The following is a 12,982-nucleotide window of genomic DNA, read 5'->3' as shown; positions in this document are numbered from 1 at the left end:
CAGATCTAACCCACTTACAGGGTCTTCCTCACATTTTTGGCAAAAACCAGACATTTGTTCATGTTTCTGAGACTATTCCAACTCTATTGCAACAAATCATGATTCTGGATAGTTTTTGGAAGTTAGATTTATATGAGATATTGTATTACAGGTAATGATTATTATAAATGGCAGGATTGGGGAGTAACTAGATTCCAAATTTTGTTTGACCTACAGTGGGCAAGAAGAGCTACTAAATAATCAAAAAACAACTTGCTGGTCATTTGGTGACATTTAAGTTGGCTCTAATGACGTTATTACTCAGTTCAACTTTTGGATTTCTGTTCCTGTTGGACCAACCTATGAATGAGTATATATTGTGGTATTAAAAGTTGAAAGATATGCTTACTAGATGAATAACTAATATATATTTATATTATGATTCTTTGCTTTGACCATTTGTTTATTGCCCTGCTGTAAAGAGCATTTCTCCCAATGTACTGTAGGTAGTATATGACAAACACCAAAGGATCTGTATTGCATAGAAAGCATTCTGTATACTGCAACAAATATGGTCCCTTTCTTGGTTTGTTCTGCCCCCTACTGGCATGGGGTCATATTACATCTCGTGTTGTGATTCGTAAACAAAAAGATCTTGAAGCTGTGGTGAGTAATCCAGTCAAAGCTGTTTACTGAGCTGCTGATTTCCGGAAGAGAAATGCAAATCCAGTAGGAGATGTTACACTTCTGCACATTTCCAAAGGTGCTTGTTTTAGTCAAGACATTAAATAGCCATTTGGCACTAAGGAATAATGCACTTTGTGTGACTGCATGGTCCTTCACAAGGGAGAGTCAACACTGTCAGACACATAAAATTGGCAGAGAGAAACCTGACAGCATGTGCACACAAATCTTCAGAGTGACAGGTCTGTTATACCAGATCAATTAAAAGATAATGATCCTGAAGACAATTACCATCCATGAATGAGTGACTTCACTTTGGGTGTAACTCGTTATACAAAGGAATTTAAAAGGAAACCCCACTGAAGACCATGGGGCTTACGTACTTCCAAGGAGACACATATGGGATTACACTGCACTGTTAACAAGGTTCTGGGCATAATCCTATGCTGCCTGAATGTGAGATAACCTGATACCACAATATGCCTGTACAACACTCCACTGGCATAGTTGTTCTGCCAGCAAAGATGTGCCAGAGTAACCATTCCCAATTGGTTGTGTCCTCAGCTGGGCAGCTAGAAAACTGTAGGCCTAAATGGGCTTACAGAGAATGAAGAGAATTTAGATGTCCAGGTGTTTCCCTTTATTTGTAAAGCATGCAGGTATCATTTCATCTTCACCAATCCAACTGCCATCTCATGCTTTAAAACAACTTGAGTATGTTAGAACAACAAAACTGTCATTCTTGAATTAACAATACTAATACTCTAAGCATTTTTGCATTTGCAAGTCATTTAAATCAGAGCACTGAAATGACTACAGGAATAACTTGGAAGTTTCTTCTCTATCAGCTGCTCTCTGGGTGAACTTTTGGAGGTCCTGGGCTGTGGAGGCCATAGGGTTGACTCCAAAGTCCAGGCCTAGCTCTGTCATGTGTGCCCTCCAGATGTGTTGGACTAAGGCTCACATCTGGAATGCAACCCTTTGGGGAAGACTTGGCAGAGGAATAGCTAATGTGGGCCAAAGGCATGGGCAAGCTGCAGGAAGTGTCAAAAATTCACTTCCAAAAGTGGGTTGTTTTGTTTATTAAAAAAAAGTTATTTCCACTTGCAGGAACTTCTAACTCTTTCTGTTCAGATAGCTGCAATAGAGCACAAGATACAGTGTAAACTCACACCTTACCACAACACTGTCAAAAGATGGAGGTACCTAAAAATTCTAGGACATAGGTCCATGGGACAAAAAAAGCATACAATCTAATAATGTGGTGATTTACATTTGCAGATATATGAGCATAATAAGAAATAATTATGGGAATTTAAATGTTGTAGAAGAGAAGCTAATTAATCTCTTGCTTGCATTCGGAACAGAACTGTGTAATATTGCAAGCTGTGCATGTTTAAAACTGACCCTCTAGGCATCTACACTTTTCCTTGGACTTTCAGGCCCAAACTCAGATGCAGATGCAGATGAGTGCCTGGGACAAGCAAAAAGCTATATGGCACCTTAAATTTTTACTGATGAATTGCAAACTGAACATGGCACACTGGCAAGGGAGAGTGTTGTAATCTATTTTAGATTCAACCTAATGCCCTTCAAATATGACAGATCTCCCACTCTCTGCAGCAAGCATGTTTTTCAAGCCACCTTGGGTTCCTTATAAGATAAAAAGATGGAATATAAATGCAATGTGATAACAATAATAAGGGTGTCAACATTATCAAAGTCCCTGATTGTGGGCTATGCCTGTGTTTTGGAGGACACCTTGTGTGTGCTGTTTTTATGCTTTCTGAGGATTTCCCAAATATTGTGGTTCTTTCTCCTTGTGAGCGGAGGCAAATAAAAGCATTAACATTAGGAGATGGGGCTTGATTCAGTTCACTGTCTGGGGAGCAACCCAAGTGGAGGAAGAGTGGCAAAGCAGCTATTTTTCCTCTTTCAGCCATTCTTGCACTCAGGTAAGTAAAGGAGAGGCTGTAATGGCAGGTTGCTTCCCATGGGCATGCTGGAAGCTGCAAGTCATTTTTGTCTACACTTGTGTGCCCTAAAGGCTTTTACATGAGCATCAGGCCTGCCAACAAATGGCAGATTGGAAACTAGAAGGTTCAGAAATTGGTGGCACTATCTACAATGCATGTGGGCAACCTGCAGACTGTGCAGCTCCCAAAGCCCACAGTGTACCCTACCTTCCAGTCTCACCTGAATAGCCAAGAACATACTGCTCTTTGCCTAACAGTAATAGGCAAACAGCAAACTAGGCTGAGATTACAGGGGTGGGAAAGTGTTTAAACTTGTCCCAGCCACTCAGCAGTTTGGCTCAGGATTGCTAGCAAGGAGAGGCAGTAAATCCATCACTCTGATGATATCAGCAGACTGTATGGAGAGAAACTTCAATCACTCCCATCTCTTTGTACTGAAATGTAGGATAGGATGGGAACTGTGCTTGTGTGGCAGGCAATCCAGCGCTGCATGCAGCCCTTGCAGCCAAAAAGCTGCCAACCCAACCAACCCATTACAATAGCAGAAATTACCCACCCTACTTGGTACTTCCGTTTTTCATGCTAACCATAACATACAGAAGAGCTCAAGCACCCCCTTGAGCTCTTCTGTACTGAACTGTGTGAGAAGCTGCCATCCAGAAAAGTCTAGTCAGGTATTTCTGGGCTACAGTTCCCATCAGCTCTAGCCAATATAGCCAATGCTCAGAAGCGATGGGTGTTGCTATCCAACAACACGCTCCACCCCTGCCCTAGGCATTCCTAACTTATATAAAGAGAGTAAAGGAATAAGAAACCGATAGACATTGACTTCAGTTTTATGTCTCCAACTCTGTAATGTTGGATCTGAAAAATCACCACAAGAACCCTGTAAGGTCAGTCAGTCCGTCTAGGGACGTGCCTCCTCCTTCCTTGAGCCGAGAGCTCCCCTGTAGGGAGAACCTGGCAAAGCGGGAAGCGGCAAAGAGGCCAAGCGGGACGGCAGGAGCCATGGCCGGAGCAGCCGCCCCCGCGCGTCCGCGCCGCACTCGCACGGCCCTCAGAGCAGACAAGTTGTGTGATCCTCCGCCTACATTGGAACGCCCGTCCCGCGCCTTCGGCGGAGGCTTATGCCGGTTGTGTAAACGCTGCGGCCTTTGAACTCGAGCCGGCGTGACAGGAAGCGCCAGGGAGGCCGTCCGAGCGGTTTCCTTTGCTTCCGCCGCTTGCACGACCCCGCGGAGCTGCCGTCCTTGCCTGCCGGGGCGGCATGGCAGCCTCAAGCGCCACGGGACTTCTGCTGCTCCGGGTAGCTGCGGCCTCCTCCTCCCGCGTCCTCGCAACGCCTGGCAGCACCGGCAGAAGCTGGGGCAGCGCTACCAAGCTAGGCCCCGGCCGGCTCTTCCATGCCTCGGCACGGGCTCGCCTCAGGTAAGTGGGGAATGCCGGGCGGCGCGATACGCCCCCCCCCCCGGTCCCCCGTCAGAGTCGGTGTCCCTCAGGGACGCTTCGCGCCTCTTCCGTCCTTTCCTCTCCGCTTTTTAATGGAGTCGCTGCCCTGAAGGGGACAGCGAACTTTGGACCTGGCCGCCTCTGCCTTCCTTTCGGTCTAGAAGTGTGAGCTGTGACGTACGGTGGACGACCGTTGGCTAGTCGCTGTCTTGCACCCCCCCACCACACACACACACACACACACGAGAGAGAGAGAGAGAGAGAGAGAGAGAGAGAGAGAGAGAGAGAGAGAGTGTGTGTGTGTGTGTGTGTGTGTGTCTGGTCTGCTTCACGGGATTATTGTGAGGATAAATGGGTAACTAGCGTATGGCTGCTGTGAAAAGGGAAATTCCACTTTCCGAGGGATTAGGAATAGGATCTGCCACGATCGTACTGCCTTTATATAAATTTATGATTTTGGCCACAGTGTGTACAGTTCTGGTTACTGCACCCAAGGAAGGCTAAGTGTAAGAGCTGGGAAAAGAGTAGAAGAGAACAACGATAAGAATCAAGGGCTGGAGCAATTCCCTTATTTATTTGTTTGTTTATTACATTAATTTTCATATACCACCCCATTCCTGTAGGCTCTGGGCAGTTTACAAGAAATTAAAGCCAACAATGATTAAAATTGACTAAAACATATTAAACTGATATGAGAACTAATCTGGGAAGGCCTGTCAGAAGAGAGATGTCTTTAAATCCCTCTTAAAGATGGCAGTGTGGAATATAGACACATCCATCCAAGCATACCATTCCACAGTTTAGGGGCAACCACTGAGAAAATCCTCTTGGTAGTTGACATTAATCTTACAGAAGCAGACTTCAGAAGATTATCCCCAGAGGACCTTAGCTGGCAAGGTAGAATGTATGGACAAAGGCGCTGCTGAAGGTATTTTGAATCCGAGCTATGAAGGGCTTTAAAAGCAATTACCAACACCTTGTACAGTATCCAGAAATATATTGGCACCCAGTGGAAAGACTTTAAAATAGGTGATATGTGGTCTCATGATGTTTCAAAAACTAGCCTGGCTGCTATATTTTGTACTAGTTGCAATTTCCAGAGTAGGTGCAAAGGTAGTCCTATGTACAGTGCATTGCAGAAATTGAGCCTAGAAGTTATCAGTGCATGCACTACTATTTTCAGGTAATTCTCTTCCAGGAAGAGACACAGTTGGCAGATCAGCCAAAGCTGAGAGCATACACTCTTGACCATGGCTTCTGTCTGAGCTGACATCTGAAGGGCTGGGTCTTTCAGGGGAAAAGGGACCCCACCTAGAACCAATTGACAAACCTCTAATACTGGATTCAGACCCTCAACAGCAAGCACTTCCATTCTGTCTGGATTCAGCTTTAATTTGTTTTTTATTATCCAGCCATTACCAGCTTCAGGCAGTTATTCAGAGAGCAGACAACTATCTCTAGAAGAATCAGCAGATGATAGTAAGGAGAAGTAGATCTGGATGTCATCAGCATATTGATAACATCCAGTGCTACTCCTCCAGGTGATCTCTCCCAGGAGCTGCATGTAGATGTTAAACAGCATTGCAGACACAATATAGCCCTTTGGGACCCCATGAATCAGTTCCTCCTTAGAGGAACAGCAGTCTCCAAGCATCACCATCTGGAACCAACCTGAGAGGTAGGAATGGAACCACTGCAAAGCAGTACCTCCAATTTCCAACTCCCTCTAATGATTCAGAAGGACACTATGGTTGATAGTATCAAATGCCACTGATAGTATCAAATGCCAGAACCAACATGGACACCTTCTCCTGTTAATTCTGAGTAGTAGAGCATCCACTAGATCAGGGGTCGGCAGCCTTTAACACTCAAAGAGCCATTTGGACCCGTTTCCCACACAAAAGAAAACACCAGGAGCCACAAAACCCTTTTGACATCTAAAATGAAGATAACACTGCATATATCGTTTTTTACCTTAATGCTATGTATATCTTCATTATGCTTTAGCTGCAGCTCTTGTTCAATCACTAAAAACTGTTATTTTTAAACTTACATTATAAACTAGTAGGACTCATCTCATATATTTTGAATAGAACAGCTTCCTGAAGAGTCAAAGTCAGTGCTAAAGGGCTGCATGCATTAAACAGCAAACCCCATAAGTTCATCAGCAGTAAAAACAAATGAATCTACCCACATACCATTAAACATTTGGTTTTCTTCAGAAACTTTTCTTCGATTTATCCATGGTTGGCCTGGGGGGCGGGGGTGAGGGGGAGCTCAGTAAATTCGCAGGTCCGCAGGCAGGCTGCGCAGGTTGTTGCAGGTTCAGAGATGCAGGTTGTTGCAGGTTCAGAGATGCGGCTGGGCTGTGCCAGAGATATAGGTGTGTTTAGTGACTGATTAGCAGATAAACAGTCAAGTGCTGTGAATTGTGACAGGTCCCAAGCACAGCTTTTAACATTCAGATGAAGGAGATTACATTGGGACAAAGAGAATCTTTTCAGCAGCATTTCGTGTAACATGAGAGCCTGCAGGAAGCTTGTTTAGCAGAGGAATATAGCGATTTACTTAACTAGCTGATTTACTTAACTAGCTAGCCCTGCTTTCCTGAGTGGAGCTTCGAACAGATCAGCAGCCGTGTTTTGAGCGACAGAGCCGCAGCAGAGCAGTTCAAGAGCCACGTGTGGCTCCGGAACTGCAGGTTGCCAACCCCTGCACTGGAGTGACCAAAGCAGTCTTAACTCCATGGCCTGCTCTGAAGCCAGAAAATCAGGATCATTCAGAGCCACCAGGCACTGGAAAGATAACCACCCTCTCAATCGCTTATGAAAAAAGATTACAACTTCTGCGATTGTTGAGTTTAGAAAAGAAGCCAGTAAGGGAGACATGATATAGGTGTACAAAATTATGCATAGTGTAGAGATAGTGAACAGGGAGACGTTTTCCTCTAATAATACTAGAACCTAGGGTCATACCATGAAACTGGTTTTTGGAAGATTTGGCACAGATAAAAAGGACTTCTCCTAGTCAAGCTGTGGAATTTGCTACCAAAAGTTTTAATGATGACCATCCTTTTAGATAGCTTTAAAGGAGGATTGGACCAATTCAGGGAGAATAAGGCTATCAATGGCTACTACTCATGTTGGTTATAATCCTGTTGGAAGGTAAAAACATCAGTTTTCAGTTGTACATACATCAGTTGCTGGGGAAGTTGGGCAGGAGGGTACAGTTTCATGATGTTAAAATTCACATATTACACCAAAAAAAGGTTTAGAATTACTGCATTGTCTTCATTTTTCTTTTTTACCTCTCTTTAAAAGGGGGATTGGTTTGCATTGGTGGATATGAAAGACGATCTGTGTGCATTGACTTGGATCACCCCAGGGAAATACCACATGAAAGCATGCTGAGTTGCACCTTCCTTGGTACAACATCTTCTAGGCATGATGGCAGTTTCTACAGCAGTAGTGGAGATTGCTGCAATGGAGATTTATTCTGTGTTCAGTGAAAATTGCTTCCTTCGACATTTTGACCCTGCACTCAGTGTTTACTGTATGATACTAAAGAGTCTGACTTAAATTGTAACTTCCCTTCATTGGTGGACTCTCCAGCCCAGTCTTCAAGAGACTGTCCTGTTTCCACTATCCCTCCCTTAGAACTCTTTTGATTGATTCTTTTCTCAAGGAGTGGGTATCCCACTATGGTCCTTCAATGCAAGACATATGGTTGATAGCTCCAATTTGGAGCTTCTGGCATTTTGGAAGGCATTGAAGGTGTTCGGTCCACAGAACTGAATCATTCAGATAAGTTCAAACACTACTGTCATCTGCTACAAGGGCATACCAATCATGCCTGTACTTACTATGAACAGTCTTCACTGGAGCATTCCCAGACATATTTGGCTAACCAGTATAAACAATATTCTAGCAGACATCTTGACTCACTTCTACATATTTCACAAATGGGAATTGCATCACAAAGTATGTCAGATGGAGAATACTACAAGTTGATTTGTTAGATGGTAGGGAGTAAGGCATGCAATCCCAGGCTCACTAGGAGACACTTTCACATGTGGACAGGAAAGTTTTGCTACCTATTCCCTCTTCTAACAAAGGCCATTGTGAAATTACAAATTGACAATGCCAACACAATACTGATAATTCCTTGGTAGTCCAGGCAGCTGTGATTTACTCAGTTGCTACATTTCTCATACAAAATTTACCTCCAACTTCTTCTCAGGCTAGACCTCCTCCCTAGGAATCAAGGTCAAACCCATCACCCAGATGTAATAACAGCTTGGAGAATATATCTGTATACTCATCACTTCTGTCCAGCACTTCAGGTTCTCCTTGAGGCAGATAGGAAACTAGCCACAAAAAATCATACAGTACCAGATAGTGGAGGTCTTAAGAAATTCTTAAGTACCAGAAATGTAGATTCAATGACCTGTGTGCTCTCTTATGTTTTATGCTCGCTCGTGTGCTCTCTCTCTCACACAGACCGACAGACAGACAGAAGGGACAGACGCTGTGACCTCTGCACATCTGTTTGGCAGCAGTTTCTGCATTTCACAGCCCAGTTCCTTCTTCACTCACCAGTCAGGACTCCTTTCTCACAGTCAAGTTTATCTGTGGTATTGAAAGTCTGGTTGGCCCAGCCATTTGAGCCAGTGTCTACATAAGACATCTTTCTTTTTCCATGGAAGGTCGCCTTTTTAATAGCAATCAGTTTAGCCTTCCATCCATGTGAACTCTGTGCTCATAGGATTGATTCCACCTTAAACAAGGACCAGGTGTCCTTCAGCCATACATATGCTTCCTTCCAAAGGTTAGTACTAATTTTCCTCTGAACCTGGATATTGTGTTTCTAGTCTTTTTCCCACCTTGCAGTTGCTGGCAGAAAAGACCCTCCACATTTTTGATGCCTGCAGAGCCCTAGTTTCCCCCAGTCTCACACAGAGTCTTTCCACTAGAACCCTTGCTTATTTGTCTGTTATGGAGGGAAACAGAATGGCCACCAGTCTCCATACAAAGACACAATGCCTAATCCAGATAGTAAAGCTAGCGTATGATTTAGCTGGTTTACAAGTACCTCTAAGATGGACTTCACACTCCACAAGGGGAATAGCTACCTCAACGGCATTCAGCAGAATGATTGTATTGACAAATATTTGCCATGTTGCAGTTTGGTTGGAACTGACAATTTTAGTTAGACATTACTACTTCGATGTTTAGGCTTGAGCAGCTGTACTGTTCTCCATATTGGCCAGGCTGTACTGTTCTCCATATTACAGAAACAACACCAACCCTGCTTCTGTAACCAAGTTACCTATCTTTCTGTTTGCCTCAAGGACCACAAAGAAGAAAGACATGTTGCTTACTGTAACTGTAGTTGCAGTAACTGGCTGTAACTGTAGTTCTTCCAGTGGTCATCTGTGCATTCACACATCCCACCTGCCACCCCCATATCCGTATCAGTTTGGATGCCCAGGTTTCTACTTTAGTGTTGAAATTGGTTCTTTTCCTAGCATCATATGGTTACCCCTTGTTTCCAACAAGCAGTCTTAGAAGTGAGAGAATGGGTGGGAACCCATGGATATGACATGCTAGCAAGTGGGGGAGGGGTTTCTGACCAAGTTTCTCATGGAGCCATTGCATATAAAACTATCCTGATTAATTTGTACCCTAAATTACAGAGTACTCAGATGTCATGTCCTTATTTGATTGAATAGAGTCACATTCGACTTTTTGGGTAATTTGAAGGGTAATGATTCCCTTGACTACTAGGGTCCTGTAGCTGACCAATGATGTGGGTTCTCTAGATAATCTTGCAAGGATTTTTTTTCCCTGTAAGCTGGGGTTTAAATAAATGGTCTTCCATATCAATTGTTTACTACTTTCTGTAGGGAAATGCATTAAAGAGGAAATGCATGACCTTGAAGTCAACACTGATCTTGCTCTGGGTAGAATTCCAAGGATTATAAAACAAGCAAAAATGTCCTTGAAATGTGAATATATGATACTGCAGTATTCTAAAGTGCTATTATTTTAACTTATGTAGAAATTCAGGAAGTTAACCCAAAATCAGATTAGCAAATACTTCACTGAATTTTGTCAATAAACAAGGTCAGCCTTTCATCACTGATTACGTCTCAAGGAACTCATTCTTACTCCTGAGAATAGCTTGTGGCACTCCTTGGGGATGAAATGGACTGAGGACACATTTGACAGAAATCAAATGTGACATCATAATAAAGCATACCACATACTACTACTGGATAATTTTGCTTTTGAAATGATATTTAAGTTAAAACCATGTTCTGCCCTTTTGATCAAACTAGAATAATATTTGGTGGATAAGGCATGTCCTATATCTTAAATAAAATTGCAGCACTGGGAGAGACCAATCACCTGAACTCTGATTTGACTTGTTAATTCAGTGAACATATTGCATTTCAGATTTTCACCTTTGCAGCCAGCTGGATTCAGAGGATAGAACATCAAAAGATGAATTATAATGTTACGAACAAGTGGGGCCTCCAACAAAACATTGCACTGTGGAATGCTTCAATTCAGGGTGGAAACAGCTTGCTATTCCAGCCCATCTCTGCAAGTGCATTGTTCTGTGGCCACTTAGCATGTTATTTTTGAGGGGACAGTTGGCCCCACCATTACAGCTTTTTTTCTGGCTTTTTTTTTTTTACATCAAAAACTTTGGGATTTCCTCAGTTCTATATATGTGTTCCTCTTCCACTGTTGGATGGTATTATTTTGGCTACACAAAGTTGGAACTGAAGTGGATGAACTCAGCATTAGTATATAGGTTTGGTGCCTGAAATCTCTTTCTCCCCCTTTGCATTATTTTTCCTTTCTGATAGATATTCTCTAAATTATTTGATTATTAATATTATTAGGTTATTATTATATTCTCTAATATATATTAGACTGTAAGGCTGTAGAGATTTTGATCTTTGTACAATGACTAGAAGCTTTATCTAAGAATAATACACAATTTCTCAAAGTCAAATATAAAGAATAAACTACCTTTTGTAATTTGCAGAAGTGTACCCCCAAACTTGTGAAATATTACATTAGAAACCTAAATGTAGAAAATATTAAAATATGTTTTAGATATTTTAAAGTGAACCACAGATTTTTTTACAGTGCACTAAAGTGTTCAAAATAAGGCTGGTGTTTATCAGACATACTCTGATCCTTAACCAGTTTTTTCTTGCACATGGTTCACAGGTACTGTTCACAAATATTCAACATTGGTGTTGAGTTTTGGCTTACTGAGTCCACACAACATTGTACAGCCCTGTTAAGTCCCTCATTCTGTTATACATAAAAAGTATTGAAGACACTGTTTTTCTTTTCAGCTCAGAAGATAAGGTTACTGTGCACTTCATAAATCGGGATGGTGACAAGTTAACAGGCCAAGGGAAGGTTGGAGACTCTCTTCTAGATGTTGTGGTTGATAACAATCTAGACATAGATGGGTTTGGTAAGTAAAAGTGTTTAATTTCTTGCAGCTAGAGCATGTGATTTCGTAAGGAAACTAAATTGTTTTGAAACTTCAAAATACATGGGTTATAATCCAGCAAAAGTTAAGCATGTATACGTTCTACTGATAGAAAAATGGGATCTACATATAAACTTTTATTAGAGAGTTACAAAGCTAGGAAATCTTAAAAGTAAACTAAACTGGAGGATATCTGGAACAAGAGTGCTTTTAATCTGGCATTATCTCCATGAGGAACTTTTTTTTCTCTTTGTCCCTTTCCTTTTCAACAGTCTTATTGAAGCTCTAATTTTACTGTACTCTACAGTTGAAGGGTTCTCTTACATAATGGATTACTTTGTGTAAATAATCTGACATACAAAGGGGGCATATTTCAAAAGTGGGATAAGTTTCCCATTTTCTTCATGCCTTTTTTACTTTCCTCAAGCTCAGCACTGCCAAGAAGATAAAAATTTTATGTTCCTTCTGATCCAGAATATAGGTTGAGCTGTGGCATTGCATGAAATACATGCATAAACTTGCCTGGTTTCTCACTTCCGTTCAGTTGGAATTCTCTTGGAATGCAGTGCTTAGAGCTGCTTCTTATACTTTACTTTCTAATCCTTAATGTGTTATGGGGTAGCCATCGGCTGCTGTAATATTCTGATTTCTTTCCTGCTTTTTATTGATTTATCCCCACAATCCACCTGCACTATTGATTTATGATGTAATTGTTGTCTTATTCTGGTACCACTGCCTTACTGTATTTTATTTCAGTTAAAATGTTCATATATTGCCTTTTATGAGAGAAAGTGAAGAAAAGGATACCGTATTTTTCGCTCTATAAGACTCACATGACCATAAGATGCACCTAGTTTTTAGAGGAGGGATCCATGGAAAGCTTCCTGATAATCACAGGCACATCCCCCATCACTTCCCCATGGGCTTCACTAAAAGATGGGTTGCCATTTGAAAACACACACCGACCTGTGATTAAGAGCTCACCAGCGCCAGAGGAGGGGGGTGGAGCAGGGCGCGCCGAGCGCGTGCCGGCCAGGTGTGGTGCAGCCAGGCCGGCAGCGTGCCAGCAGTGGTCTTCCGGGCAGCGTGGCGGTGGCAGGTCTTCCCGGGCGGTGGGGGTGAGCAGTCCATCTCTCCGTGCGGCCGGCAGGTTAAAGCCCGCGGCTCCTCCTCCTCTGCACCACTCCCTCTGAGTGGCACAGCTCTCACCTGTGCCGGGGGGGGGGTGCGGAGCAGGGCATGCCGAGCGCATGTCGGCCAGGTGGTGCCACGTGGTGCAGCCGGGCCAGCAGCGTGCTGGTGGTGGTCTTCTGGGTGGCGTGGCGGCGGCAGGTCTTCCCGGGCGGTGGGGGTGAGCAGTCCGTCTCTCCGTG

The 12,982-nt window shown here is 43.0% G+C and overlaps 1 protein-coding gene across 1 annotated transcript in view; it reads left to right on the top strand.

Annotated features, from left to right (window-relative positions):
• The first annotated feature begins 3,742 nt into the window (after nt 1-3,742).
• The window catches only part of FDX1 (ferredoxin 1), a 15,226-nt gene continuing 5,986 nt past the window's right edge, over nt 3,743-12,982 (top strand). The window contains exons 1-2 of the mRNA XM_044442385.1: nt 3,743-4,067; nt 11,467-11,591. Coding sequence (XP_044298320.1) covers nt 3,907-4,067; nt 11,467-11,591 — 286 coding nt within the window. The 5' untranslated portion in view covers nt 3,743-3,906. The remainder of the gene's footprint in view (nt 4,068-11,466; nt 11,592-12,982) is intronic.

This window comes from Varanus komodoensis, unplaced genomic scaffold (genome assembly GCF_004798865.1).
Source record: "Varanus komodoensis strain SLA01 unplaced genomic scaffold, ASM479886v1 scaffold4, whole genome shotgun sequence".
NCBI classification, from domain to species: Eukaryota; Metazoa; Chordata; class Lepidosauria; order Squamata; family Varanidae; genus Varanus; species Varanus komodoensis.
The sequence above is the reverse complement of the archived record's forward strand: the minus strand, read 5'-3'. Positions and strand labels throughout refer to the sequence as shown.